The 25,561-nt window shown below is 34.8% G+C and overlaps 2 protein-coding genes across 2 annotated transcripts in view; one reads left to right on the top strand and one right to left on the bottom strand.

Annotated features, from left to right (window-relative positions):
* The window catches only part of PSMD1 (proteasome 26S subunit, non-ATPase 1), a 121,243-nt gene that overhangs the window by 47,812 nt on the left and 47,870 nt on the right, over window positions 1–25,561 (bottom strand). The window lies entirely within an intron of this gene.
* HTR2B (5-hydroxytryptamine receptor 2B) lies at window positions 1,828–18,764 on the top strand. Its single transcript, XM_007966608.3, has 3 exons — window positions 1,828–2,562; window positions 13,069–13,269; window positions 17,585–18,764. Exons 1-3 carry the CDS (start codon window positions 2,211–2,213, stop codon window positions 18,475–18,477), a joined length of 1,446 nt encoding a protein of 481 aa, XP_007964799.3. The 5' UTR covers window positions 1,828–2,210; the 3' UTR covers window positions 18,478–18,764.

The following is a 25,561-nucleotide window of genomic DNA, read 5'->3' as shown; positions in this document are numbered from 1 at the left end:
AGCAGAGCTAAAATGAACTAAGTATTTTCCAATAACATTCAACATGAGCAAAGGAATACAAATTTGAAACAAGGGCACAAATGCCATCACTGATTTATAAGTAATTAATTAAAAATATACATCTATAATGATATTTTAAAAGGAAACCTTGAGAATGCTGAAGTTCTAATATTAAGCTAGTCTTATAGTTAGAGAAAACTTAAATAGCATAACTATTAAGATTTAAACACCAATTTTCTGAAATAAGGCAAAAAAGTATTTTCATTACTTGTATTTTCTTCAATGTAAAATCTACGGGGAAAAAAAGCTGTGAACCACTCCTAAACCCAGAGATCATCTGTTTAAAAATAAGCAGTAAAAAAGTTTCTGCTAAAACCTATGTATACATGTAGAATTCAGGCCTTTCTGTGCTCTTCTATATAAGGTTGCAACCAGAGCAAATTAATGGTGTTCCACAGCAAAGGCACAAAAGCTAGATAAGAATCTTGTTTCACTGCTAGAAACAGAAACTGCAGAAATCACTATAGGCTTTTAAAAGGGCAGAATCTTCATAGAATGAAACCTCTATAATAGCTAGATTATATCTTTTTTTTTCTCAAATGGGAAAAACAGCTCAGGCGTAATCCCAAACAAAACTATCTGAAGCTAAAATGATCAAGTTTATTACAGTACCCCAAACATTAAAGAGAGCTCTTAAAAATATAACTTGAATAAGGGCCATGAACTGGTTCAACATGCTTAACAGTGATTTAAGAATTACAATGAATGCTGCTACTCTCTAAAAATGAATGTATCAAAGAGGAAATAACCTCCTTGGCATGCTTGCAGCTATACAACATATTTGTTTCACTGCTTTCAACCGCCTGTGCTGGAGGCTCAGAATAAGTCAATGGGAGGAGGATTTCAGTCACAGCAGCAAGCAAGTCTAGTGAACACATAAGATGACATGCTCGGCAAAATAACAACGAAACCAGAGGTAAGCATTTAACAAACACATATGGAATTAATCTAAAGGTTTTTTTTTTTTTTTTTAAATCTTCAAGAATTCTGCTATCATAAACTTTCATTTCTATTCAGCGGTTTAAAAATCAAAATGAAAAATTTAGTAATGCTAAATGAGAGTTTTTTAAAACGTGATTTGTACATTTGATGAACAAATAAATGGTTTAATTTTCCTTTTGGTTTCCCTTTCTTCTCAAGGCAACTAGGAAGGTTAAAACAAAAAAACACTACTTAAAACAACAACAAAAAAAATTGGTTTGAATTTGGCAAATTTAGTGATTAAATTTAGAACACAATTGTTGCAAAAATACACCATGAGAGATGAAATTACTAAAAACAATTATATGGATCCTAGTAATATCTATTTATTCTCCTTCTCTCAAAATAAAGGAAATCTAAAATGACATTTATATTAGTACTTACAAACCTAGTCAGACAAAGCCAATTACATATAAGGATTCCTAGCTGGTAAATAATTTATTTAGACCCTTGTTGGGCTTGGAGTGTTTCCAGGTGGGTGGTCAGCACATACTAAAAGTTCTATTCTGAACTATTGTGTTTCGACTTTTCTATTCTTCTGTAAGTAAAGGTAAAAAGACACTGAAGGGTCAGGAAACACCTAACTTTTTATTACAACCATTGAAAAAATTAATGTGTCTTCTGTTTCATTAACTGAGGAATATCAGAAATATAGTATACTTGGAGAACTGGCTGCATTGTCACAAATGCACAACAGACTTACTAAGGGAAGGGCTATGAAGTTCAAGTGTTTTTACCACTTTCAGAAATGAATAAAATAATGCAATCTATGTATTTTGTATCTAGGGGGAACTCTCTGGCATGCAAGTTCAAACATGACTCTACAACTATGGTAGAAAAAGAGAGAGAAACTAAATATATATATATATATTATATATATATATATATCCTATTTTTTTTCACAGCTATCAGTTTCTTTTCACTGAGCTCTTCTAAATTTAAGCCTCTAGAAAATAATAAATACTTGGAGATCTTACCTACAAACATGGACAGATGTGTATATAAGCTCATTTTAGAGAACTTGAATTTTTTTTTTTAAAGGAATGTGTCAACTGTGGCTTTCGAGTGTTTGACATGGGTACAATGCCTTAAAAAAACAGATGACCAGTTTAGCTACTAACCATGCTGACCACTGTTCGGAACGGGATTGAATCACAGAAAAACAGCAAATGGCTCTCTCTTACAGAGTGTCTGAACTTCAAAGCACAATGCCTGAGCACATTTTGCAGAGCACCTTTGTTCACGTTATCTCTTCTAACTGGTCTGGATTACAGACAGAATCAATACCAGAGGAAATGAAACAGATTGTTGAGGAACAGGGAAATAAACTGCACTGGGCAGCTCTTCTGATACTCATGGTGATAATACCCACAATTGGTGGAAATACCCTTGTTATTCTGGCTGTTTCACTGGAGAAAAAGCTGCAGTATGCTACTAATTACTTTCTAATGTCCTTGGCGGTGGCTGATTTGCTGGTTGGATTGTTTGTGATGCCAATTGCCCTCTTGACAATAATGTTTGGTAAGTATTTCCCTTTGTTTGTGCCATCAAACCACAGAACTATGATATACTATTAGAGAATGGGCACTCATTTAATCTTTACTTTTCTTGAAACAAAAGATGAACTTGGACTATTTAAAGGTACGGCAAGTACACGGTCCCTTGTTTTACATCATTTTCTATGGTAGATCATCAGTTTTAAAGAGAAAAAAATATTTTTCGGAAGCCATTTTTCTCCCTAAGCTATCTAATAAAATCATTTAAAAAGTCATTCAAGTTAGTGATATTTATAGATTCTGAATAATCTATAAATAACAATGTAATTAATCTATAAATTACAATGTAATTACAATTGTAATCTATAAATTACAATGAATAGGTCTATACCTTAACTTTTCTACATTGATACTTTTTTTCCTTAAAGCAATAACTAGGACACTTCTGGGACAGGTATGTGCTGGGTTAACGATAAGGTCTTTGAATCACTAAATCCCAATTTAAATCGCTAAACCCCAGTTTAAAATTGGAATTGTCCAAAAATCCTTATTATAGCTCTTAATAGTTTGTATATTATAAACTCGAACACAATTCCTTCCTAAGTGTCATGTTAAGAAAAATTATGTTTAGTTGCTGAAGGAAATGGTTTGGCTCAGAGTGTCCAAAGACATGATTCATCTATTTAATTTTTTATGATATATGGGCATCTGTGTTCTCGATAGACCTCTAAGTTAATAAGTGGATTAAAACCTAGTTATTGTGATAATAAAAGGTATAGTATAGTTTGACACTGAAATCTTAGTTTGTTATAACAAAAAAAAATAGATATAAGTAGTTCCAGATTTATGCATATCATCTCTAGTTATAAAATTTGGGTAAACACAAATAATTCTGCTGACGAATTGTGAGGGTTCCTAGACCCTTGGAATCAGCATTAAAAGGATATTTAACTTATTCAGTGCTTGGTGTAAACTGATATTCCATTCATAAACTACCTAAGGAAAATGATTACTTGTGGCAGATATGGTTTCTTAGAATTATATTTACTTATATGAAGATAAAAATATTTTAAGTTATAGAAGTAAAATTCACTAAAACAGAATCCACTATTAGAAAGTAAAAAATCCCTGCTATTCCAACTATTATACCCAGATTTTACACATTACAATTTTATAAGTAATAACAGAAAGATATCTAAAGCTATTATCAGATGGTAACAGGTTTAAACCTTCCATTTTAAATCAACATTTACCTGGGCTTTAAAATAAATCAAGAAAATTATGTGGCAGGACAAGCAATAATGAGTAAGGTTCTACTGTTTTAATTAGACTTTCTAATAATTATCAGTCTATCTCCCTCTGTCTTATAAATTTGTAATCTTTTAAGTAATCTAACACTGCAGGAAACCATGAAAAATAATTAAGAAGTCTTACTATAATAGAGAACATAAAGTACCCTAATTCTGAATAAAGCTTAAAAGAAAGTATTAGGTAGAAATATATATGCATATTTGATAAATATTGTACAGGCATATGATTCCAGCTCTCATCTCCATGTACATAATAGTAGCTTAAGATGTAAAATCATACTCTTCAAACTGTGCTTTGCTAGGCAAACAGAAAATGTCAAAATGCTTATTTCAGACTACCATAACATTTAATACGTCATTCAATACATGCAATTGAAAGAATGATGCAAAAGTGAATTTTAGCTTTAAAATCTTTGAGCCCATAAATATCAAAAATATTTTAAGTTATATGCAAAATACCATGGTAGATATTTAAATTATCAGCTAAATAGTTAAGGAATCTTAGAAGGCAAAGTACCACAGAATTAAAGTGAGCTAACAAACAAAATACAAAAACAGATAACAAAGATAATTCCATGTATTCTATAGAAAAATAGGTATCCAGCAGCTGAAAATTTTAAGTGTATATTTAAAAAATGTTGGTACCCAAGATAGCAATACAATTAGCAAAAAACCCAACATATGTTAACATAAAATATGTGAAATGTCTTCATATTTATGTCTTAAATAATTGATAGATATTTTAATAGTATTTCATTCTTCCAAATGTTAAACTTTTAAATTTACTTTTATTTATTTATTTTAATACAGATGGGGTCTGGCAATGTTGCCTGGGCTGGCCTCAAACTCCTGGGTTCAAGCGATCCTCTGGCTTCAGCCTCTCAAGTAGCTAGGATTACAGGCACATGCCACCATACCTGACTCACATTTGTTAATTTCTAATTACAAAATAAAATCTTTTATAGCCCCACACACTTTTACTATCAGAATTAAGTTGTATAGTGGGGTTTGTAGGTTTTTAAAAAATGAATAAATCTGGGAACCACTATCTAATACATTTTCTAATACATTATGGCATTAATTATTTAAAGCATAATTCAATTTCTATGAAAAAATGTATGAAAAAAACACATGTTGCCCTCTAACAAACTTCAAAGGATGAATTTATAAATTGGGAACTGCATGTATTACAAATCAAAACCTGACTTCAAATACTAAGATATTTTTATAACCTTTTGCAAAGTAATAAACACTAAGATTTTTCTAAACTAATGCCTTTATAAGAACTTCTGATAACTTTAAAAAGCAGAATTAGACTTTATTTACACTCTTACTGTAGTGGTAATCTTCAGGACTTCTGACGTTTGTACAAACAAGTGTTCTTGGTTCTATGATAAAAGATTATCACTATGAACAATAATTTTAGCTATCTCAGGGGAATTCAATGAAAGTAACAGAAAAACTATACTAGCTAGTGGTCTAATAAAATGAAAATTTAAAAATAAGAGCAGTAAAATATAAAAGTGGCCCTTGTGTCCTTATACCGAGAGATATTTTTCAATCACTGATCTGTATACTATTTAGCAATACACAGTTTGAATTCCTATTTTCCCAAGATTATGACAACTTAGGCACAACATTGTCTTTCAAATGAGTTGTGCTAGGTCAATTTTTCTGCCACTTCTTCCTATCTGGGAGCACTGGACTTGATCTTTACGGTTCTAGTCTTGTCCATAATTCCTAAAATCCATGATCACAAATCAACAACTTATAACATAAGGCTTGAAAATACCTATATTAGAAATACTTGAGCAAGAAAACAACATCTTATGCTGACATAAAAAAGACAGGATGTTCACCATTTAAGAGTTTCTCTGAACCTTTCTTTCTTTCATTTTATAAGTGATTTAAAAAGTAACAGGGGAGGCTGGGCACAGTGGTTTATGCCTGTAATCCCAGCACTTTGGGAGGCTGAAACGGATGGATCACCTGAGGTCAGGAGATCGAGACCAGCCTGGCCAACGTGGCGAAACCCTGTCCCTACTAAAAATACAAAAATTAGTCGGGTGTGGTGGCACGCGCCTGTAGTCCCAGCTACTCGGCAGGCTGAGGCAGGAGAATAGCTTGAACTTGGGAGGCAGAGTTGCAGTGAGCCGAGATCGCGCCACTGTACACTAGACTGGGTGACAGAGCAAGGCTCCGTCTCAAAAAAAAAAAAAAAAAGTAACAGGGAAAAATATGGCATCTGGCCATCCATTGGGCATCAGTGGCATGATCTCGGTTCACTGCAACCTCTACCCACAGGTTCAAGCAATTCTCCTGCCTTAGTCTCCTGAGCAGCTGGGACTACAGGCGCAGGCCACCACACTTGGCTAAGTTTTGTATTTTTAGTAGAGATGGGGTTTTGCCATGTGGACCAGGCTGGTCTTGAACTACTGACCTCAGGTGATCCATGTGCCTCGGCCTCCCAAAGTGTTGGGATTACAGGCATGAGCCACCAAACCTGACTATAACTTAAGTTTTAATTAATGCCTCATGATCTATAAGTTCAAACAGTATCCTTGGTATAGTTGAAAGAGAGTATATAAAATGGCTGAAAGATGGCTGTTTGAAGCACGGCATCCCAGGGTTTGAATCCTGGTTCTCCTGTGTTGGATCAGGCAGGCAAGTCACTTATTATTTCAGAGTTCAATCACCTTGACAAGCAGGGCCCAGCATCTTATAAGCACTAATAGTAATTGGTAGAGTACTGCATGCAAATTAAATATGATTTAGTTGAGATGTAAGTCTAATCAGAGATGAAACAAATGTATAGCAGTAAGAGAAAAATGGCAGTTATTCATTTATGCAGTAAAATGTTAGCCTACCCAGTTCTGAAATGGAAGAGAAAAGCAATTAATTAAAGTCACTTCTTTTTATAAAGCGGAAATTTTAAAAACCAGGAAAAAATTTTGTAAGCATTAAATTGCTTAAAACATTTAAAATACTATCATATTAGACAATGAAACCCAGGATAACTCATATGCTCAAATGTAGTGAAAAAGGTAAAAAACAAAACAGAAACTTTTAAACAATAATTTGAACTGAACTATGTCTTTTCTGGAAGATAAAGACAGAAGCATTAGAATTTCTGAGATAAATGTATATTTGGAAATCATGTTCTTTTTGGACATAAGAACTATTTATGATTTGCCTGCTGCAGTAAGTTCATGAACTGAGTACCTCTCTAAACTCTAGGAACAGCCCACATGGAATGCCTTTAAAAATAGTCTTTTACATCCTCCAAAGGGAAACATTTTATGTTCCAGATTTATGGACTGATGCTAATTATTTTCCGGACAAATGGTATAACCTAACTTTCCAAACTAAAAAGCTGCCCAAAAGTTAAGCAGGTTTCAGATAAAATAAGTCTGCCTCATCAAGATACGGGGTTTCTAGTAAAAATCCTCAGGTTTTTGTACTAATTCAAAAGAAAGCAAAAACAAACAAAAATACCCAAACCAATAAAAAACCCAGGCATGCAATGCATACAGGTTATTTTCCTGTATCATATATAAAATAAACAGCAGTTAAAGTTCAATGTTAGTAAAAAACATACTTTGACAAATTTAATTAAAAGTTAAACAGAGTTAAACTGTTCTCAGCCCATCCTCCCTCACCCCCTGAAAGTATAGCTTAAAGTTTTAAGCTGAATCAGATGTATGCACTTTTGCTACAGCAGGTAGAAAAGACAAACACTCTTATTTCATACTGATGATTTGGCTTGTTGTTTCTATGTAGGAGTATTTTCATGGTTGAGTTAGCTGGCTAGTTTCTGTTAAACAACAGTAATAAGCACTAACCATTTATTGAGTGCTCTCTTTATGCCAGGAACTGTTCTAAACACTTCACATGTATTTAATCATCATCCATATAAACTCTATTAAAGCAATCCTATAAAACAGGTACTATTATCCTCGTTTTACAGAGGACAGAGAAGCAGAGAGATAAGCAATCTGTTCAAGATTACAAAGTGGCAGAGACATGATTTAAACCCAGGAGGACTGATTCTAGAATTCACACTCTTAACCTTTATTACTCTGCTTTCTCAAATGCCAATGAGAAATGTGACCAGCCAAAACTGTCATATTTGGCACAGAGAACCAACAATTATATCTTAAATAACCCCACGTAACTGTTAAGAGGATCACAGAATTTTTTTTCCCCTCTTAGGGACAAGTTAGATCTCAGTATTCTTTTCCGTTAAAGTTATATTTCATATTAAGTGGAAAAGAATACTTGAGCGTCGACCTATACTTGTACAAATCCTTCAGATGACTGCAAGATCTCTTTTCTGTGGAAGGTATTAGACCTGGGCCCATACTTATGAAGTTGTTGAACCTTGTCTGGGAGACAAATAACAATTTACATAACTGAATGACAACTCCTACCATCCCTTATGTATGGCAGTATTTAAAGCATAATCTTCATTTTAAACAATAAAATATTTGTGCTACTGATATTCTTCAGATAATTAAATAATTGTGTATAAGACAAGATCCATCTAGGACTTGTTTTGTTGCTTTAATATTCAGTTTGTAATTATTTCACACATTCGCAGAAATGCTATTATTCTTTAATTTTAATGAAAAGAGTCTAATGTAGAGCCCTAGAATAACAGTAATTAATTTAGTTGAACCTAGTAACTTATTTCCCTCAGACTGACTCTTAGATACACTTTTCTTTCTTTCTATTTAAATATGTAACTGCTTCACTTCGTTATTTCAAATTTTCAATGTCCTAAGTCTTTGTGGAAGTACATGGGATATAATACATTACAACAAATAAATGTAATTAGAAATTCTTAAAACCAAAACTCCTAAAATAAACGTTTTGAAATAAAGTATTTCACAACACCAACTTAACCTTTAATTTAGTTATTCTAAATAGAAATAAACTTTTCTGACTTTGAGCTAACTAAATTAATACTAACTAAAAAACGATTTTAGAATGAAAGTCTCTAGACTAGGAAAAGTCCCTTTATAAAACAAGTGTGTCTAGAACTGTTTTTAATTTCTATAAATTCTTAGATTACCCAAATCTATTAGGCATTTACAAAAGCCTCTTTTTCTTTTTTGCATTGTATATAGGGTTTCTATTAATTTAATGCAGCTATCTTTTTGTTTTATGTTAGTTTCATAAAAACGATCCACCAGTGTTTCACGAAACTTGAAATCAGAAACGCTTGGAATTATAAAGATTCATCTCTCTTAATCTTAAATTTCAGTCTCATTCTTTCTTAAAGAAAATTCTGTATCACATCTCAATATTTCTGTTAACAATAAAGCACTAACTGTAATAAGAAAATTCTAGTGAATTTTAAGTGGGAATGAGTTTATAAATTCTTTCTGCGTAAAGTGACGCTAACAGGGCTTCATAGGGTTACTTAAATCAGCGCTAAAAAAACTTTCCTTCTTAGCCCACAATTAGTAGTATGTGCATCAGATGGTCAAATTCCAAAGACAAATATTTTTTATATGAGTTTTCTTATGGCTTCCTGCTTATGGCTACTAGATTTATGACTAGAATTTTCTAAACCTTAATCTTCAGAAGTATAATCCATAACTAGAATAGCTAAACAGACAGGTTTAAATAGTTGGCAAACCATTTTGAAACATGTTAGAGAGAGTAAGGACTTAAAGGAAGGAAACCTAAGATACAACACAATAATTACCTGCCTTTTAAATCCTTAACTGCAATCAATATCTCTGATACCTTATTGTGATAAATATTTATATATGATGTATGTTTGTCTCCCCCATCCAAAGTAAGGAACCCAGCTGGGCATGGTGGCTCACGTCTGCAATCCCGGCACTTTGGGAGGCCGAGGTGGGTGGATCGCTTGAGTTCACGAGTTTAAGACCAGCCTGGGCAACACGGTGAAACCCCATCTCTACAAAAAATACAAAAAAATTAGCCGAGTATGATGGTGTGTGCCTCTAGTCCCAGCTACTTGGGAGGCTGAGGTCAGAGGATGGCTTGAGCCCGAGAGGCAGAGGTTGCAGGGTCAAGATCGCATCACTTGCACTGCAGCCTGGGAGAGAGAGTCAGACCTTGTCTCAAAAAATAAAAAATAAAAAATAAAAAAATAAAAACAAAGTAAGGAATCCTTTTAAAGCATGTTGAGAAAGTATTTTTTGGTATGAATGGGTGACGGGCCTTTTAATCTTTCAGGAATACATGTAAGCATAAGTACTTAGCCTGTATGGAGAAGGTGTGTGAAACTCAAAGTTGCTAACATCATCTTCCTTATTTTCAGCCAGGGCTGTTACTGCATTTAGCATGGCTCTGATGAGACAGTGGAGAGTTCCTGACAGCATAGCACACTGCCTTCTGAAAGACTGGGTGAAGCTACCAAAAATTACAATCAGGGATTCAAAAAAAATTTTTGGTCATTAAATCGATCGTATATTATTACTTTTTAATCTTCTAAGTATTTATCACAGGACTTTAACATCATATATTTCCCTCCCAGTTTTTCTCCCCCTTTTGGTAAAACATTTTTCATAATTAGTGCTGTACATTTGATTGCAAACAATTTGGTGACACTTCTAAACTATAACTATAAATCTCTAGAATTCTGTAAATTTCAACATTATTTGAAGTAGTTCTTCAGTTATATTTACATGTGTTGTAAATATGTAAATATACTTTTAGCTTAGGAAGTCTTCCAAAATACAAACTACTCCCAGAGTTAGATATCAGTGAGTTTGAATTATTGAAGAAATGTTGACAATGTTAAGTGTTTGATTTTATATAACAAGCTTATTAAATATATTTTGTGGAAGAAAATGCTCTAGACGAGTATTTTTCTACCACCCTACTTACAGTCGTAAATCTAGAACTTCAGCTCAGTTTAGAATGTACCCTCATTTTTAGTAGTTTCCACTGCAAACTCTAAAATGATTCTTTTCACTCTACTTAGACTGTTAGTTCGCTTTAAAGCTGCCTGTGTCCAAGGTCATTTTCCACTAAATGACAGAAAATCTGAATGCTACGGCTAAGAGTGAGAAAATCCAATTGATTAGATTTTCCCCAAACATCTGTTTCTCTGACTTAATTTATTCTGAGAGGCCTCCCATTAGTTCCTTTCCATGAGACATTTCAAGTGCCTATAACCAACCCTACAACAGCACACTAAGAGCATCTTTTAAGACTCAGACACAAACCTTCCCAGAAAGTCTTCCAAAGCACTGCTTCTCAAATGTTAATTTGCATACAAATCACCTGGAAACCTTGTTTAATTGCAGAGTCTGATACAGTAGGTTTGAGATGAGACCCAAGAGCCCAAATATCTAAGTACCCAGGTGATACTGATCCTCACTCTCCATCTTAACAGCAAACTCTGAGTGGCAGTTCTAAAGAACACTTTCAAATAACATTTAAATTTCAATAAATAAATGCCTCCCCTCCTTACCCCTACATTCAGACTTAATCATACCTGAATTTACTCATCTGCAAGATCAATGGTAATCTCTAAGGTTCCTTCCAGCTCAATAAATCTAAAATGTACCACCTCTATCCCTTCCTACCTCCAATTCAACAAGCATGAAAAGTTTACAGCAATACACTGAAAATCATGAATGACCCCTTCCACTTGATGCTTTCATCCCTTTTTAAGAAGCTGCTGAACATGGAACTAAGTCCAATCATTTATTCTTTCTGAGTAAAAGTTTGTGCTAATTTTGTTATTTTGTTCCTAGGAAGAAATATTTTAATATTCCTTTTCAGAATGCCACATAGCAGCTCTGGAAACAGAAGGCACCAAAAAGTGGATGTGTCAGACCTGCTACCTTTTGGATACTTTGTGAAGTGCCCAAATATTTTTCACTGAAATACTACCTGACTTTTAAAAAATCTCCTACTTGATGCTTGAAAATAACATAGCCAAACCTATCTAAGAACTCTGCCCCTAAATTACGCTTTTTTTTTTTGTTCTGAGATTTTAATCTCTCTCCACCCCCAGGCTCCTTAAATTTAAACAGTTCACAATAGAAGGGTCTCTTGTTGTTCTGTAATCCTGAGATGATTATCCTGGTTTTCCTTCAATTATGACAATCACTTTGTACCTGTCAAAGTCAGATATACCTGCAATAGCCAGAAGAAAAGTAGATTATATATTATCAGTGGACATATAACAATCAAATCCTAAAAGAGACTTAGATAATCTCACATGCATGACATTTGTTTTCTACAGGCATTAAACTGGATTCTAATGGAAATATTCTAGGGGGAATTCTAAAATTTTAGTTGTTTTGAAACTGTAAACACACTTTGAAAAGTGGTGGGTGTATATATGTAACGCCTATTAAATTCACATATGTATGAACATCTGTGTAAGTAATTGATTAGAAAACTATGCAGAATATTCAATATCACATTCACACCTAAAATTTTTTTAAAGTTAATATTTCTAAAGGGCTCAAGACTATATGAGGTACGCAGTGTTTTTAAACAAATTAAGTACTACGTCTAACCCTGAGATTTTCTTTTTAAATCAAAAGTCTGTACTAATTATTATATCTCCAGTTTTTGGAGTGAATGATGGAATATAGAAAGGGAAACAATCTACTTTTCTTCTGGATAATCTGAAGCCATTCCTTTTGCAATCTTTATTTGAGAACTATTTCTGTCAAAACAATCATTCCACTATTTCATCAAACTAGAGAATGCTATAAACAAGGATCTTGCTGTTCAGTTATTGCTAGAAGTGAGCCCAAAACCCAGATGTCACAGGGACTCCCATTCTAATATGCTTTTTGTCATACTGTTTCCTGTATATGGTAAAAGTTTTTCTTTTTATACAACATCAGCTTAAAAATAAATTTTATTTACATACCAAGGTTAGGTTCCAGTCACAATACTACATAAATTTTAAAAAGATCACAAATGGAATCAACAAAAGAGCAAAGGTCACAATAATGCTAAAAAGTTAAACTGTTGCCGACTTAGAAAAAAGGCATAATTATTATACAAAATAGAAAATGTATTTAAAAGTTACCATCCACAGAAATATTGAATTTAATGTTGTCTCCATTATCTGATGTTAAACATCATCTTGTTAAAGTTAAAAATTTTAGATGAGTAACAAAAAAGACAAAAGTTGTATCACCTGAAAAACTGTAGACTGAAGGTTGCCATTTTATAGGAGAAAATGTTTGTCTTGTTTTTGTTTCTTTCAGAGGCTATGTGGCCCCTCCCACTTGTTCTATGTCCTGCCTGGTTATTCCTTGACGTTCTCTTTTCAACCGCATCCATCATGCATCTCTGTGCCATTTCAGTGGATCGTTATATAGCCATCAAAAAACCAATCCAGGCCAATCAATATAACTCACGGGCTACAGCATTCATCAAGATTACAGTGGTGTGGTTAATTTCAATAGGTATGTAGAGAATGCCAGAGTATGGGTAGTATACAAAGTCTTTGGTTCCACTTGGCTAGGAGAATACTAGGTCTAGTAGGCAATGAAACTCAGCATGAGAGGTCAAGCCAGCCTACTGATATATTAACATAAGCTCCTTATGTCACTGCATTTATCATACGGCTTCTAAACCATACTATTGGTAAAAAGTGTGAAGAGTAACAAAGCTCATGTCCTCAGAAAGAACCATATCTGCACAGTGTTTATTGAGATTTCTTTCTGCTTAGATATCTAATTTGCAGAAAGGTTAAGTTTGAGAACAGTTTTCATATTTCCCAACAGATAATTATGGTCTAGCTAGCATTTGGAATCCTGTAATTACATTAAAATAACAAGAAATGAAATGCACCTTAAATCACATTTTAAAAGATTGTAAGAGAAAAAACAAAAATCACAACTCAAACATTTTGTAGGCAGATATCAAAGAACACAAATTAATCTTGGAAGCCAACATTTCAGAATATATGTGTACAGATTAAAGGCAGTTAAGTGTCTGCTTAAGTGGGTTGTTTTTTGTTTTTTTCTTTTTTGGAGACAGGGTCTCGCTCTGTCACCCAGGCTAGAGTGCGGTGGCACAATCATGGTTCACTGCTGCCTCGACTTCCCAGGCTCAAGTGATCCTTCCCCCTCAGCCTCCCAAGTAGCTGGGACTACAGGCGCACACCACCACGCCTGGTTAATTTTTATATTTTTGTATTTTTGGTAGAGATAGGGTTTGTCATGTTGCCCAGTCTCAAACTCCTGAGCTCTGGTGATCCCCCTGCCCCAGCCTCCCAAAGTGCTGGAATTGCAGGTGTGAGTCACTGCACATAAGTGTTTTGAGTATGTTTAATTAAAAGCTTTAAGAGATGCAAAGAAAACATACTGATGTTCAGAAATGACTTATAAAGGAAATCCTTTTTCTTCTAAATCGTCTTATGGCCCTGTACTCATCTATAATACTCAAAGTTATACTTCTTATCATGAAGTATGCGTAAATCATTCAAAGCTCTTATATGTTAGTATGAGAAAAACAAACAGATCTGCAAAAATTACAATGGTTTGACCAGCAGATTAGCTTCCTCCTTGTAAAAATATTTCAAAGAGGCAAAAAATTAAGACACCTGGAATACTTAAATTACTTCTCCCTAATCTGAGTAGGAGCACTGGGGCAAAAACAGCAAGAAAGCAAAACAATGAAATTGACCTTTATATTCCTGAAATGATGATATAAGTAAGGGCTGGACCTCTTTGAAAAAGTTCGGAGGTAAAAGTAAGCTGTGTTACTCCTCTGGTGTGGGAAGAAAGCAGGGCCAAGAAAAAGTCTATTCAGAATGAAGAGATTTAAAAACAGCGAGAAAAGGCTAGTTTAGGAAGCAGGTGCCGACAGAGTAGAACCAGTCCCCCAAAAGCAGCTACAGAAAGGGAATGGGAGACAATGGGTGAAAATTAAAATCCGAAGCGGAGAGGAGGAAAACTATAACAAAGTCATTTATGCCAGATGACTCACATTTGGTAAGCTCACTGCAATGAGGGAGAGGGAGAGGGAGAGTGTGAGGTGTGTGTATATTGGGGTGGGGTGGGAGAGTAAGACAGAGAAAGGGAAAAAAAATTGAAGAAACGGATCCTTCAGAATAATTAAAATATTTGAAATTGTGAAATATGATCAAGCTAACAAGGTAAGCAGCCTACTGGTATAAATGGCATCTAAATTAAGACTGGATACCATCAATTTATAAATTGATCACATTTTACTGAGTGTAAAGAATATACAGATGATCAAGAAAAATAATCTTTGCACTCCAGAAAGGCAGACACATAAACAAATTACACTAATACAAAGTGATGAGTGATGCAGGAGAAAAAAGAATAAAAGGAAGACTCATGATATACAGATTTAGAAATCCACTTCTTCCTTTCATAGCTAAGAAAAAAGAAACCTAGAGGTTTTAATCAGTTGGCTTAAGAACTCTTACAGCTTTTCAGCACCAAGGCCAAGATCAATGCTTTTTCACTTCATTGTGCTTTGTCTTGTAGAACTGATCACAAATTAGTAACTTTGAAAAAATGAAAATGCAGATGACAATAAACTCAGTTTTGAAATTCTACAAAATGCTGAAGAGAGCTCGCTCTCTTCTTTTGGATTTACAGTTATCCTAGGTAATAACCTGGCAACAGAAAATATGATAATATAACAGGAAAGGGCATAAAAAGTACCAGTGAAAACTTTTAGTTATTGACCAACAAGCTGGATAGGAAAGTAGTGTGTCTTGATATTAATAGAATGTAAAAATTGAGACGAATGAATGAAGTCTCATAATAGAATGAGTTAAGAGAATGTGAAAATTGAGATGAATGAATGAACTAGAGGTAAAAATAACAGTAAACAAAAGTTCTTTAGGAGCGAAGGGTAGCAGGACAAGGAAGGGAAATATTAGAGTTCATAATCTTAGATATGGGATTGTTTTAAGTAGACCTGTGAATGGCTTTAGTGCAAATAATAATAATTAGAGTCAAAGAGTTCAAGAAATATAAAATTAAGGTCTTAGAAGGGTCATGAATGGGATGAAGTTGTGGAAGATGCTGGCACTGGAGCAGTGGAGAGAAGACTATAGCAGGTACTGAAGCCATTGACAAAGATGAACAAATGTCATGGAGGTTAGCAGAAAAGCAAGATGGAGGAGAGAGTATTAAGTAGATAAAATAAACTTCAAAAGGCAAGTGTTTTTGGGAAGGAACAGTGGAATGGTGATCTGAAAGTAAGAGGGTAAAGCAGGGGTCAGTAAACTTTTTCTATAAAGGGAAAGACAGCAAATATTTTGGGCTTGCAGAGTGTATATGGTTTCTGTCACAGCTCCTCCACTCTGCTGCAGAACAAAAGCAGCCACAGACAATATGTTATTAACAAATGGGAGTGGCAGTGTGCCAATAAAACTTTTACAAAAACAGAATGTAGGCCAATGGTCCTCAAATTGTAGTATAATGACCCCTGGTGTAGAACAAGTATACAGAATCCTCTTTCTGGTGGTGTACATGAGGAAAAGTAGAGAAAGTAATGACCTCTGTTAGAAAGGGTTTGAGGAACGTATTCTTGTCAATGGCTCTTAGCTACCATAAAAAGGGTGTGTAGATGAGGAGTGCTCTTGGATTCGCAAAACAACACAAGGATTCCAGAGGTTTCTAAAGATCAGTTAATTCAGACATTTAAAAAATATCTGCTGCTTCAAAGGAAAAAGATTCAGGTTAACTCCTGTATTATTTGTCTTTCTAATAAGCGACTTCACTAAGCAACATCATATTAAATACTTATTTCATGGTATTTGAAGATCAGAAAATTAACATGAGGTATATTTCTTTCCTATGTCATAGAAGAACCCCCCCCCCCTTTTTTTTTTTGAGACAGAGTCTCACTCTGTCACTGAGAGTGGAGGGCAGTGGTGTGATCTTGACTCACTGCAACCTTGGCCTCCTTGGTTCAAGTGATTCTCCCACCTTCTTCTTCCAAGTAGCTGGGACTACAGGCGCATGCCGCCATGCCTGGCTAATTTTCATATTTTTAGTAGAGATGGGGTTTCGCCACGTTGGCCACGCTGGTCTCAAACTCCTGACCTCAAGTGATCCACCCCTACTTGGCCTCCCAAAGTGCTGGAATTACAGGCATGAGTGCCAATCTGCCCAGGCTTCCACAGAAGAAGAAAGATTAAGAACTCATAATCTTTCAGTGTCACAATTCACACACATTCCAATTTTAAGTAGTACTTTTTAATGAACTTTGATTTTCCCTAAGAACTTATATGAAAAGGATTAAAAGACATTCACACATATCAAAAGGTAAAACTGTTAAATGAAACTGTAACCTCAAAGATAAAACAGAAAAAAGATACTGAATAAATGTACTCTGAAGTGTCTCTAGATTAACTACACTGGATAATAAAAAAAGGAGCTTCTCTTCTGAATTTCTCTTCCTTAATCTGAGATAGCTTAAAAAACAAAAATAGATTATGAGAAATGTAGAATAAATGAAGACATTCTCCACTATATCATGGATATACTACAGCTTTAGGGGAGCTTTCATTATAAATGTGAAATTACTAAACAATCTTTGTTTAAAAACAGATGTGCTCACTTAGGTTCTGTTTGTCAAATCTTCACTGATGAATGCTTTGACAAATCCTGCATTGTGGGTCCCATAATGCATCAACAAGCATAAAGTTATAAGGATGCAATCTAAAAGGATCTAACCTAAGAGTTACAGGTCATAAGATGACTCAATTTATCTTGGTTTCCTCTTCCTTAGGCATTGCCATTCCAATCCCTATTAAAGGGATAGAGACTGATGTGGACAACCCAAACAATATCACTTGTGCGCTGACAAAGGAACGTTTTGGCAATTTCATGCTCTTTGGCTCACTGGCTGCCTTCTTTACACCTCTTGCAATTATGATTGTTACCTACTTTCTCACTATCCATGCTTTACAGAAGAAGGCTTACTTGGTGAAAAACAAGCCACCTCAACGCCTAACATGGTCAACTGTGTCTACAGTTTTCCAAAGGGATGAAACACCTTGTTCGTCACCGGAAAAGGTGGCAATGCTGGATGGTTCTCGAAAGGACAAGGCTCTGTGCAACTCAAGTGATGAAAGACTTACGCGAAGAACATCCACAATTGGAAAAAAGTCAGTGCAGACCATTTCCAATGAACAGAGAGCCTCAAAAGTCCTAGGGATTGTGTTTTTCCTCTTTTTGCTTATGTGGTGTCCCTTCTTTATTACAAACATAACTTTAGTTTTATGTGATTCCTGTAACCAAACTACTCTCCAAATGCTCCTGGAGATATTTGTGTGGATAGGCTATGTTTCCTCAGGAGTGAATCCTTTGGTTTACACCCTCTTCAATAAGACATTTCGGGATGCATTTGGCCGATATATAACCTGCAATTACCGGGCCACAAAATCAGTAAAAACTCTTAGAAAACGCTCCAGTAAGATCTACTTTCGGAATCCAACGGCAGAGAACTCTAAGTTTTTCAAGAAACATGGAATTCGAAATGGGATTAATCCTGCCATGTACCAGAGTCCAATGAGGCTCCGAAGTTCAACCATTCAGTCTTCATCAATCATTCTACTAGATACACTTCTCCTCACTGAAAATGAAGGTGACAAAACTGAAGAGCAAGTTAGTTATGTGTAGCAGAACTGGCAGTTGTCATCAAACATAATGATGAGTAAGATGATGAACGAGATGTAAATGTGCCAAGAATATATTATATGAAGAATTTTATGTCATATATCAAATCATCTCTTTAACCTAAGAGTTAAGTATTAAGAACATCCAATTTTCCTAATTTGGACAAGATTATTCCATGAGGAAAATAATTTTGTATAGCTACAAATGAAAACAATCCAGCACTCTGATTAAATGTTAAGGTATTCAAATGAAATAAAGTCAAATCGATAAATTTCAGGCTTTAAAAAGAACCACCATCATCATAAAATTTATTCGGTTCCTAATTATATGCAAAGTTGTGCTAAGAATGAAATAAAACAAAACAAACATTAGCCTTGCCTTCCAGGCCTTGAAAGTGTAAGGCATGATACAGAACAAAAGGAACACAGAGCTAAAAATAAGTGCACAAAACAGTGATCACAATCTGGACGTGAGTTAAGATTACCATTTATAGTCTGATTTAGTTGAATGTAGTCATAATTTTCCTTTGATCAGGAAACTGTTTTGATGGAAGGGATAGGGAGGATAGTAGCTGGATATCACACAAAATAACAGGAACTTGGAACTAGACCTGTTCGTTAAATGACTAATATTGGGCATCTCCTCAGCACAGGTGGGTCTACTGGAGAAGGAGGAAAATGCAAATAAAATCGCTTGGGTACCTGAACCATATTAGGTTTCTTAAAGATATTAATTAACGTGCACAAGCATGGGACCTTAATCAGGGATACAAACTTTAAGTGAGATCATGCCTGCCTATCTATGCTTGTCCAGTGACTCAAGTGAACTTCCAGCACAAAATTTTTTATTCACCCTTTCAGTATATTATTTTGCACTGTTAGGTCTCAGAATGAGTCCAACCTGTGCCACTTACCAGACAGTTGATTAAATTTAGGAAAAATACTTAATTTTCTTCAAGCCCCAGTATTGTCATCTACATTTTATACAATTCTTATGAGGATGAGTACACAGAAGCCACTAAGTAAATGGTAGACAATACAATCTACTTTTGATATACATTTTAAATCTCCTGTTATAAGTGCAAATTTAGGCTAAGGGGGTCTGCAGTGAAGACAACTCATATTTAGCTTTTCCTTTTCAGGTTCACCCATATTTGTCCCTCAACCTATGACTCTATTGCTGTCCTTCTGCAGGCAACTCAGTTTAGGATAATTACCTCAAGAAATGTATTGGCTACAGAGGATCTCAGCATATAAGTGAACAAGGCATATATTTTCACAGTGGTAGAATCCTTTGCTAGAATACGGCTCTAATACATAAATCCTGATCTGTTACGATTCCCTTACTGGCTATATACAACCTGCTGGGAAGAGTATATCATACACATTTAATTCCTAAATCATCAAAGCTTTAGGTATGTTTCCCTACTACTAGTCTAAGATTTTTCAGCAGTATTAGGGGTGGTTATCTCACACAAGAGGCAAAATAATTTACATTCCTTAAAAAAAATCATTCTCTATTTTGGTTTTTGGTTCTGGTCTCTAATATGATGGATTTGGCATATGTTAAGATTTATATTTTTGCCAAGGTATGTTGAGATTAAATTTTCAGTTATCACTATGAGAGTATTCCAAATTCTGTATTTTATATATCTGAAGGCATACATAATTATTTCAGGAAATCTATATAGCAGAGTTGGCAGGCAATCATATTGCCAAAGTTCTACCCATAGACCACAATCTAGAGCAGAAGAACTATCTTCTCACATGCTTTGTACTCCCTCCAAATTTGTGTGCTTAAATACAAGCACACCTACAGAATTAGCCACAACACCTATAAACTGTTTCACGTCAAAACCTTAAGAAAAACTTCCTTGTTTAAATTTTTTTTTTTTTTGAAGACAGATTCTCACTCTGTTACCCAGCCTGGAGTGCAGTGGTGCAATCTTGGCTCACCGCAACCTCCGCCTCCTGGTTTCAAGCGATTCTCGTGCCTCAGCCTCCTGAGTAGCTGGGATTACAGGCACCCGCCCCCACACCCGGCTAATTTTTGTATTTTTAGTACAGATGGGGTTTCGCCATGTTGGTCAGCCTGGTCTCCACTCCTGGCCCCAAGCTATCTGCCTGCCTCAGTCTCCCAAAGTGCTGTGATTACAGGTGTGAGTCACCATGTCCAGCTGTTGCTTACAATTAACCCAGAGAGCTTTCTATAGTTAATGAGACCCTTCTACTATTTCCAGAATATCCTAGAAAGTGAAACATAACTCCATTATTGACTATTTCTGAAAAGTACAACAAAGCCACAAACTCTTACCACTTTCATGCAAAACTGGTATTTCCATTTTATGAATACTTTAAAGAGATGTATAATTTGAAAGCAAATCTCAGCAGTTAAACACTCTTATGTAACAAAAGAACTCCAGTTAATAGTCTTATCTTAGAAGAAAAGGAACAGATTATAACTATTTAGAATAATTTTGAAAAAAAAAAAAAAAAAGGCTTTCTATTCCATGTTACTGCCAATTAATGAAGAGAAGAAAACAAAGATGTAGAAAAAAAATGAAAATGACAAAAAGTAAGGAAAGGTCACAGCACCCAGACAGAAACACAAAGATACTGGGGCAAAAATAGAGAATAGTATACAGAGAATATGTATCAAGTTGATATAGAATTGTGAATGGAATTGTTGTAAAGATGATCGTGAATTTAGTGGTAACTGGTTAACTAGGAGGATTTCTTCAAATTATAAGGATCAATGATGATGTAACATTTTTACATTCAAGGAATCATTTTGTGTGGTTTAAAAAACAGCTGCACAAAGAATCTGTTGTTCATCTTGCAAGATCCCTATCTAAAAGCTTATGAATGTATACACTGAGAAACATTTAACGCCATGTTATAACAGCCTAAGTCATAGCAACCTGCAAGGGACCACCAAGACTGTCTAAATTTTAAGAAAAGTCCATATCAGATTATTAATTTGTTCATTATAGCAACTTAATTTCAACAGATATAAAACACTAATTCTTTTGACTATCTTCATTTTCCTTTCCAGTGTCAAGTTAAAATAATTCAGATTCTACTCATTTCCAAATGAGTTTTCAGAAGTCAGTATCATAAACAGTACTGTATAAGTTGTTATAATAATAAAATCTGCCAATGAAAGTACTAACAATGGGCCCAACAATCACTGATTTATTATACGTTCCACTAGAGAACATTTATTTAGATAAAAAATTAATGTACTACATTTCAATTAAGCAAGAATAGTTATCAAATTAATTTTTTACTTTTATTATAAGCATTATGAACAAATAACAATCTACAAATATCAGAAGGAAGAAATAAAATACTGTAACACCCTGGACTAACCTATGAATAAAGGAGATAATATACATGAGAATTTTACACAAAGACAATTTTATCTTAGTTGTTGAAGTACAAATATGTGTTTACTAACATGTTTTTAGCATTCATATCCAATAAGTATACTTAAAAATAAGTTTTTAAAATTTATGAAGAAATAAACTCTTAAAACATGGTATAAGACCAAATGTCCACAAATTCATTTTAAAAGGGAAATCTAAAGGGGGTAAAAAAAGATGGGGAGCATGCTAAGACAGTAAATGATGTCACTTCAGAAAACATGTACTAGTCTTAGGAGATAGGACAGATACTTCTCAAATATTAAAGTTAATGAGGAAAATTGAGAATAAAGCTGTTCTATCAGAGTCTCTCAAAAAGATGGTGCTCCGACTGAAAGCATGGTGGAGAAAGCACTGGGCTATCATGAAGCCTGTTTAGAATCTCAGTATTTAGCTTTACGACAGTGGGAAATTTTGTTAAACATTTTGGAATTCAATTTCCTTATCTTTAAAAAAATGAGAACACTGGTTTCTTCTACTTTAAAAAATTCTCACTCTAGGGTAATGGCAGTAAACTAAAACTTAGAGAACATATAGAGGATTTTAACTCCAGCTCCTTAAACAAGTCAATTATATTTAATTTTCATTTACAAAATAAATTTTAGACAAAATTTTTCCAGTTTCCACTTCTTAAAGATTCATTTTATGAAAAGAGAACTAAGAATGGTCCCTTAGAAGTAGCAAGCACATAAATAACTTATTTGACTATCCTCAGCGAAACCTCAGCAGCTCACGGGAGACATCTGCTGCTGAAAGAGGGAACTTAACGTGTGTTAGCTACAGGAAATAAAAGGGCAGACATGAATTTTGTTAATTAGAGAGCAAAGCACCATTAGGTTAAAAATGGAAGAAAAACAGTTTTACATGCCCATCAACTTCCTATGTGGCAGTATATAAACACTAAGCCATTGATTTATATTGTTACAAAATATAAAGCCACTGACAATAGAAAAAATTAACAAATGACAAGAAACAAAACAACGTAAGAGTCAAACGTGAGTAGGATGCTTTACAAGAGATAATAAGGGTACACCTGGAAGAATATACTTTTCATACTAAAATTATCTAGTTCTTTGATAAGAAACCAAATTTTGGAAGAAAAACAGAAAATGGCAAAGTACAAAAAGAATGTAAATGATGAAGTATTCCAATATTTTAAAAGAGAAAAGAAGAGATAGGGTTCAAGAAGTTCAAAGTGTGGAGTCTGTGGCAGATCTTCTGACAAAATGCAGAATAGCTTAATACACACAGGTTTTGCCAGATCTCAGAAGAGGCCTCGAAGAACACTGGACACTTCTATGAAAATTATAACATGAGAAACAATCAGGCGCAATAAGTTACATCACCTGTTTAGAGGCGCCAGACTAGCAGACTTGGGTAAATATTATGTCATAAGGAATTTGTGAAAATTGTCTAGTGTCTTTATGAAAAAGATGGCAAAATGAGAGTTAGAGGATAACACAGTGAAGACTAGTATTCGTTTAACAACTGTATTCAAGAAAACTGGTGTAAGAAGAAATACCATGCTATATGGGTCTGTGTTTTGTTCTGTTTTATTCAACATTTCCATCCACGATAGGAAAAAAATATTTTATAGTTTGTAGTAAATAGATGACTTCCTATCTGGGATATTATGGAGAAGACCCTGTACCTAGTTCATAATGGATGTTCAAGAAATTATCTGTTGGATTTCCATACAATTTTTATAACAAAGATTCACTCCCAGGAAACCTGGGGTAGAAAATCTCTTCTAAAGTTTAAAAGGACATAAGAGGTATGACTCATCTAACATGCACTTTAGCAACTTACTGTGTAATTTCATGACAAATAAGCTATAACAGGCAGTATCCATATAATAGTGAGTCTTGAACAACATGAGCTTGAACTGTGCGGGCCCCCTAATATGTAATTTTTTTTTCACTAAAAATTACACTGAGTTTACCTACCTCTTCTGCCTCCCCTTCTACCTCCTCCACCTCTACCACCACTGAGACAGCAAGACCAACCTCTCCTCTTCCTCCTCCACCAACCCAATGTGAAGACAACGGGGTAAAGACCTTTCTGATGATCCACTTGCACTTAATAGTGAAGACAGGTGTTTTCTCTTCCTTATGATTTTCTTAATAACATTTTCTTTTCTCTAGCCTACCTTACTGTAAGAATATAGCATATAATACATATAACATAAAAATTATATGTTAATTGACTATTTATGTTATCCGTAAGGCTTCTGATCAATAGTAGGCTATGCGTAGTTAAGTTTTGGGGGAGTCAAAAGTTATATGTGAATTTTCGACAGTGTAAGGGTTGTGGGGTCAGTGATGCTAACTCCTGTATTGTTCAAGGGTCAACTGTATTTTTAACTTTATTCTTTAAGATCAAGGACAGGCATACCTCAAAGGTATTGTGGGTTTGGTTCTAGACTACCGCAATAAAGACAGTGTAGCAGTAAAGAGAGTCACACGAACTTTTTGGTTTCTCAGGGCATATAAAAGTTATGTTTACACTATACTAGAACCTATTAAGTGTGCAACAGCATTATATCCAAAAAAATGTATATACCTTAGTTAAAAAACATAGCCAGACCCAATGGGTGGCTCATGCCTATAATCCTAGCATTTTGGGAGGTGGAAACAGGAGGATCTCCTAAGGCCAGAGCTCAAGATGAGCCTGGGCAACAGAGTGAGACACTGTCAAACCAAACCAAATTAGCCAGGGATGGTGGTGAGTGGTGAATTTTGGTTTGAAACAAACAAACTAAAATTAGCCAGGGATGGTGGTGAGTGCCTGTAGTCTTTGCTGCTCTACAGTTTTGCCTCAACTCAAGCTCAATCAGCTCAAGTATGCCTCTGAGCAATGATCGCACCACTGCACTCCAGCCTGGGCAGCAGAGCAAGACCCTCTGCATTTAAAAAACAAACAACCCAACAATCTTTATTGCTAAAAAGTACTACTGACCATCTGAGCTCTCAGTGCATATTCATCTTTATGCTGGTAGAATGTCTTCTCCTGATGTTGACGGCTGCTGACTGGTCAGGGTAGCGGTTGCTGAAAGCTGGGGTGGCTGTGGCAATTTCTTAAAACAAGACAATGAAGTCTGCCACATTAGCTTTTCCTTTCACAAAAGATTTCTCTGTAGCATAAGATGCTGTTTGATGGTATTCTACCCACAACAGAATTTCTTTCAAAAGTGTAGTCAATCCTCTCGAACTCTGCTGCTACTCTATCAACTAACTACTAAATATTCCCAATTCTTTGTTGTGATTTCAACTATGTTTCTTTTCATTAATTTTTTTCTACAGCCTAATCTTGGAAGTGATTGTAGATCGGTCAGGGTGGTGGAAAAAGTTATAAAAATTATAGGGAAAGATGCAAACCTTTCTGGAAGGCTGGAGGTTTTGCAAAAGTTTCAAAAGAGGATTTAGCTGAAGGCAGTTAAATTCTCTTAAGAGCAAGGGTTAGATAACAAGGGAATGTAAAGGAACTTATCTAGATAAATTTGTTTATTCCTGTCCCCAGAAACTAACCTTTGATCATTTGTGTGCAGGACTGCTCTCTACTTGGGGGGTCAACAATGTTAATTACCTACAAATTGTGTTTGCTCCAAGCCTTTCTCATTAAATCTGTGCTAAACAAATGCAAGTGTCTGGTTTATCAGGGTGG

The sequence above is a fragment of the Chlorocebus sabaeus genome, chromosome 10 (genome assembly GCF_047675955.1).
Source record: "Chlorocebus sabaeus isolate Y175 chromosome 10, mChlSab1.0.hap1, whole genome shotgun sequence".
Lineage (NCBI taxonomy): Eukaryota > Metazoa > Chordata > Mammalia > Primates > Cercopithecidae > Chlorocebus > Chlorocebus sabaeus.
This window is presented reverse-complemented; position numbering and strand designations above follow the sequence as displayed.